Source organism: Sardina pilchardus, chromosome 15 (genome assembly GCF_963854185.1).
Source record: "Sardina pilchardus chromosome 15, fSarPil1.1, whole genome shotgun sequence".
Classification (NCBI taxonomy): domain Eukaryota; kingdom Metazoa; phylum Chordata; class Actinopteri; order Clupeiformes; family Clupeidae; genus Sardina; species Sardina pilchardus.
In genome coordinates this window covers 2,801,146-2,807,656 of record NC_085008.1, presented here as the reverse complement: position 1 = coordinate 2,807,656, position 6,511 = coordinate 2,801,146, and the positions used below count along the sequence as shown (strand labels likewise).

Below are 6,511 nucleotides of genomic sequence, written 5' to 3'. Positions count from 1 at the left end.
CTGAGCACCTCTATGAGGATTAGTTATTCTGTAGTGTTTAAATACCGTGAACATTTCAGACAAGCTTCAGTGCTGTGATTCTAAATGGCATTAACAATTAATGAATAATACATATGGGGGAATTTAGCCATTTTCAAACGTATTTTTTTAAAAAAAATCAAGGTCTATTTGACTACATAAACATTCAGCTCAGAATATTGACATGAAATGGTCTAACAGAAAGAGGACATGGCTGTTGAGTATTTTGTGCTTCTATAGTGTAATATTTATGACAGAACAGTGATTGTGATGGAAAGTGTAGGCTCTTGGGCATTGTCAGGTTAATGACTGAAATGTCTGGCACAAATATAAACAAAAATACATGGGTTACCTATTTATAAATTATATTGCCCTGCTAGGTGCAGAGGGAATCTGCAAGTTTGCCAATGTCATTTTGAAAACCAAAAGTATGTTTTAAAAGATTAATGACGTCTTTTGTTGGTCATTTTTCCTCAAATCCAAAGGTAGGTTGCGTATAGCGTGTGTCGTGTAATAGATAAGTAAACTGGGGATTGGCGCAGAGAAAATAAAACGCGATTTAGAATATTCTTAGGGTTTTTTTTTTTTTCTTTAAACACATTCACAAACTTATAAATTAGCAAAGCTATTTTAACTGACCTCACACTTCTCCCTGACTTCTTGTCAACAACTAAACCCCCAATTTCATATACAATTTGTAGGCGAATAATATGTCACAATGTCAGAATATTAATATGTAGACACTTTTATTGACTTCAGTCAAGATTTAACACAATTCACAGAGTTGGTGACAAGGTTATTTTAAAAAGTAAACTAGGGGTGTAACTTTTTGTTGTATCGTCATCATAAAACAATCATAAAGACGCTTACTATCAAAAACAGTTGTACAATTTGCATAATTACCTGGCAATATATTGTTTGTTGTAATGTCCGACGCAACAGAACTTTCGCGCACCGCCTGAACTGCTTTTACCGAGTTTTACTCACAGCTCCGCGTAAGGATTCCTCGTTTCTCAGAAGGAAACATACAGCGGCATCCGACACCTTTAGCGCTTGTTCTATGGTATAGATTAAGATTAATTATATAGAAATGGTCATAAACTCAGAACAGAGTAGGAAAACAAAAGATAAGGAAGTAACTAGATAAGCTGACTTTATATCAAAGAAATGTGTATCCCGGAATGCCCGTTCCCGCAGGGGGCGCTATGTGTCTTCCAAAGCTCGAAAGGAGCCGTGTCTATCTGACTTTCCCGAGTATGGCTATCGAGTTAGGGCCAGCAGCTTTCACAGCTAGTTGCAGGGGTGTAACCACTAGAAAGACTGACGCTTTAACTCCTCCTCTGTGTCCCGCTTTCTCCCTCTTTCTCTCGTTCGTTGGCTCGCCTCAACGGTATTTCATTCCAATGCGGGCGCAGAACGGAGCACCAGCGTCTCTTCAGCCTTGCTGACAATTCGCTCAGGGAATTACGGTGTCTCAGCAAAGACGGTGTGACCAGGAGACAACACACGCACATTTTTCATGCATATGAGTGCGTTTTGGACTACAAATGCGACGCTGATTAGATGAAAATGTGGAAGATATGAATCGTTAAATATATCTCCTTAAAACTTTGGACATTTGCTGGAGATTTCCGAGGAATGGACTACACAGACGCGCTGTTTTCCACATTCTTAGATATGAATACAACTTGAACTGGGCGAACGGCACTGTTGAGGGTCCAATGCGAAGTGCCCGAATGCGAAGAAGCCTACCGGGTGAACGACTTTCGTTCGTCCCCTTTCTGCTGGTTAAGAAACCGTGCGAAGCCCATCCTCCCAAAGAAGGAGGAATTGGATATACGTTTCTCTGTTCGTGCTAACTTGTGCTGGTCCATACATTCCGTTCATTTTAGTATTTCTGTTATATGGAGATAACCCGTATCCTGATATTTTGAAGTTGCTGGACTTCCACTGGGTCCTCGGGAGTTGGAGCCTTCAGGATTATTACTCTCTACTCTCTGGGCGCATTTCCATGTCAACGTTGTCTGCTGTATGACAATGGATTATTTACTGTTTTTATGCAGCCTCTTGCTGCCACTGACGTCAGCCGTTGAAGGTAAGAACATACCTTAGTATTAATACGAACAGGCTGTATAATAATATTGTGCTAAATTATGTTTACAGTCTGTCACCACCACACAGAAATATGGCACCTCATATGCGTGCTCGCAGCAACGCAATAGCTTATGGGCATAGGATGAGCACATCCAGACTAGCTTTACCCTTAAATATGTCGCTTATTCGCCAGTAACGCACGTATTATTAATATTACATAAAACAATGTATCGATGCGACATCAGGTTCCTCAAATCCCGAATCATAGCGCTCACGCAGCACGGGAGAAACTGCGTTGCGCATAGGAACAAAAAGCTCTTGGGACCCTCAAGGAGCTGAATACACATTTTAATTGCACTGACCACTATCTGGTAACGTATCCGTTGTTTACGGGTTGGATGCTCATTTACAAAACATACTGTTCCTTTCAGTGTTGTCGGGGGCAAATGAGCGCAGCCTCGTCTCGCAGTAGGGAGCCTCATCCTCGCCTGCGTAGCCTAGTTACTTTTGGTGGGGGAATAGGCTACCCAGCTTGCCTGGGACTGAAATTGTCAAGCCCGCTCAAGTTTTCATTTAGGCTATACCCATGTTCAACTGGGCCCGACGACAACGTTGACCATCTCATCATTAAACATGTTAGCTCTGACCAGGGCTTCAGTAGACTACCCTATTTATGGTGAGGTCAGAGGCAGAGGACAGTTTGTAAAGTTTGATTTGCCTGTGATGTCTACAAGCTCGGAAGGCATATGGACGTATCTTGTATTCTCCTAAGTGTTTGATGTCTTTCCAAGTATTCAAAACTAAACAGCCCTGTATGTCTTTTTGTGAACAATTAGACAAAAATGTTTATCTTGATTTCGCCGTGTTTACTGCTGTTTTAACAATTTATGTCGACGTTCAATTAGGCAAGCTGAGATGTGTAGCATGGAGGTTGCCTGACCTATCTGTCATGCCCAACACCCAAGGCCTAAAATAATTAAATCATTTCCTTTGCATTCAAAAATATAAAATTATTTATAATAAGTGGTTACACTGGTAAGCGAAATAGTTTGTTCCTGTAATACTCGATTAATCCACGCAGCTGGTGACGGGTTTCCCCCTCCCAATGATTACTACATTGCTTACCAAACTGAGATAGCTTATGGTACTATTGTGCGATTGAGGTTGATATTGTTTTATTCATGCTCGCCGCAGGAGAGAGTTTTATACCACTTCAGAGCAGCATATAGAGATAAGAGGTGTGTTGAGGTAAATTGTAGCGTGCCCTTCCAGTAGGCCAATCTGCTATTTGCCTTCCGCGGGTCAATTCTCTCGCAGAGGGGGATCACACGCAATACAGTGGGGGCAGGGGTGATAAACAGATGTTTTTAATTAATTTTGTTATTTTATTTTGCTCTAATTTTATTTTGTTTCCTATTATAAAACTTTTAATGTTTAATGTTGCTAATTTATTTAAATTAAACGATGTGGACTGAAAGTGGGGGAAAGTGAAGAGAGAATTCAATCACTTCTTCTTTGAAATATAGGCCTAGAGTTTTTCCATTCCACTCGAGGCAGTATTTTTGATAATTGTCCACTTCTGGGCTGAACCTCGTCTTTATATCAGCGTCTATGTACTTTACTCCGTTTTGTGAAACATCCTTGAGAGTGATTGCTCTGTTGGTAGAGTCCGATCTCAGCGGCAGTCTGTCCCCGTGTTGTAGGAGTCTTCTCACACTAAAGTGCAAAAGGAAACAACATTTGTAACTGTGTGTTTGGAACTGCGTGAATGGCAGCTGAAAGACGCTCTTGACAAAACATGTGCTAATGTTTTATTTACAATTTCTGGTTAATGTATTCATAAACACAAATTAAATATCCCCTCTCTAATTTTAAAGTAAATTGTATGATAATGTCCACAGAGAGTGCTACACAGTAGCATATTATAGTATTGCTACACATTTATTGTATTTACAGGGTCAACCTGCTTCAATATTTGTACTCGGATAAAATGAAAGAATTTCGACATATGGTGCTCGGTAAATACACGTCGGTCCACATCAGTAAGGACGATTGGGAATCAAATATAGGCTATGCGCGAGAATAGAATATGCATATTTCAGTTCCGTCTCTTCCTACCCCTTGGCACTCGAGCTCTGCATCAGTGTTTACTTGCTTAAGTAGTGCAACTGCAGCTGGGATGCTCTGGAAGATGAGCCGGTTATGTGCACTACGCATGCGATGTTCAATAATGGAAATATTTTTTTGTATTTTAATAAATTCTACTTCGGCGTAGGCCAAGTGGGTCATTGTAGTGAGTTAAATGGACACACACACACACACACACACACACACACACAGGCACGCACGCGATGTCTGAAGATTTGATCAAAATGCATTCCTGTTCGTTTTTTGAAACATGCCAAGCTGCACTTAACAAACAGAAATTACAAATCTCTCTCTCTCTCTCTCTCTCTCTCTCTCGTGTGTGTGTGTGTGTGTGTGTGTGTGTGTGTGTGTGGGGGGGGGGGGTGTGTGTGAGAGAGAGTGACAGAGAGAGAGAGAGAGAGAGAGAGAGAGAGAGAGAGAGAGAGAGAGAGAGAGTGCGTGTGTTCTCCATGCGTTGAAATGAAGCGCAAACCTCACTCGAGACATAAAGAACTTGGGGTTCCAAACACACTCTGTGCTTTTGCAAATGTGCGGCGCGCGGCCCTGATCCCGCGCTCTCCTGTGCGCTCCCAGCCACCACTCCGCTCCTCGCACCGCTCCTCGCGCTGCCCGCTCCACAGCAGCAGGGGCCATTTTGTTCCCCACACTTGTTCCGAGTTTAGTGTGGAAACCTCATCACGGTGCCAGCAAGAGAGTTCATTTTGGACACTGATAAATGTAGTTTCAAATATGGGCCATTACTGACGATTTTGTCCACTTGACAACTTACTTTGAAAAAAAAAAAATGTATATTTTTAAAAATCTAATTATCCAGTTGCTTCTGTGTCACGCGTAAAACAATGTGTTTGGTTGACGTTTATCCTAAAACTCGTAGCTGTTACCCAGGGCAGGCTATAATGGATGGGACCCCCCGCACAGGCAGAGGGAAAGGAGACCTCAATGGGCCTGCATGCATGCCGGTTTGTTTTACGGATAACTCGTCAGCGGTCGTGTTTGTAACAATAACGGCCTGACGTTAGCTGACAAAGACGAAGAAAGAAATGATTAGTACGTCTACACACTTCATTAGCAACTTAAATGATCACTGGACTAATTCGGACTTTCACTCTTAGGCAAGCAGACTTGCAATTTGTGTAAGAATGCCGCGCATGGGTCATTTCCATGTAGATGAGGCAGAGCCGAGGACAAACAATTCATTTTAAATGGAAGCTTCCTTGGGCAGTTAGCAAGACAGCTGCGTTTCTGGCATGTGACAATTCAACAATTCAAATTTATTTAGGGCATATTGTACTATTTGTAGCCTAGACCGATTTCTCCAAAATGTTTATTGTGTTTTCTCATCTCGCTTCAAATTAATTTTCCTGTGTGAATAATAGGCTATAGCTTATTTAGGACGCACTGACAATTATATCCAATTTTGATTTATATTAGGCTACAGAGAGGAAATAACTGTTTATATGGATTCATACGAAAATTGCTCACTGACTTGAAAATTGCTTAGGCCCCTACTCTCTTCGTAAAACCAGACGACCGAAACTGAATGTGTGAAGCCTACATCTCGCTTTGTTATAACAGGAAAATACAATTAATTGAGGTGGGCCGACTTGGAAAAGAAGACAGGTCACCGTGGTCAGACTCAGACTATAGCCTGTATTGATTTGTCGCCGACTGTATGTGGTGGATCTGTGGAGACATGGCCTAGCCACGGGAACTGTAAATAGAGCGTGTCTTCCGCTGCTGAATGAGTTAGCGCAGGGCCGCTGAAATATCAATCTTCCGCTCCTTTAGCAAATGGGTAAACGACACACTGTGCAGCTCATGTTAGTGAGGCCACTTGATTATGGTCGCAATTACCCGCGTTCATTCAATATTCACAAACGTTTTGGAATATGGATAACGCCAGTCAACCCAGAAGGATGTTGTACAATTAATTTTGAGTGAATTAGGACTACTTATTGACTTGATTTCCATCAGTTCTAACAGTGGCTAAAATGTTTTCTCATTTGTCACCTCGTCGTGGGTAATTCTTACATGAGAAACTGAAAATCCTCCTCTAAACCCTTAACAAAGCAACCGAGCTGAAGTCTAGCAGTGGGCAGTCAAACTCGTTTTGATAATAATAGCAAGGAAAGTTGAAGTAATGCCTTAAAGCGAACACGTAAGTCCTCATGAATTAATTATCACACAATGTAATTCTTCAGGTGAATAGAGAAAAGTACAAAAACGAATGGAATGTAACAAAGTAATTTGA

At 41.5% G+C, this 6,511-nt stretch overlaps 1 protein-coding gene across 1 annotated transcript in view; it reads left to right on the top strand.

The window, feature by feature from the left end:
- Positions 1 to 1,434: 1,434 nt before the first annotated feature.
- Positions 1,435 to 6,511, top strand: part of LOC134102106 (ephrin type-B receptor 3-like) — a gene marked incomplete at its 3' end in the record, with an annotated part of 38,953 nt that continues 33,876 nt past the window's right edge. The window contains 1 exon segment of the mRNA XM_062556106.1: positions 1,435 to 2,113. Coding sequence (XP_062412090.1) covers positions 2,050 to 2,113 — 64 coding nt within the window.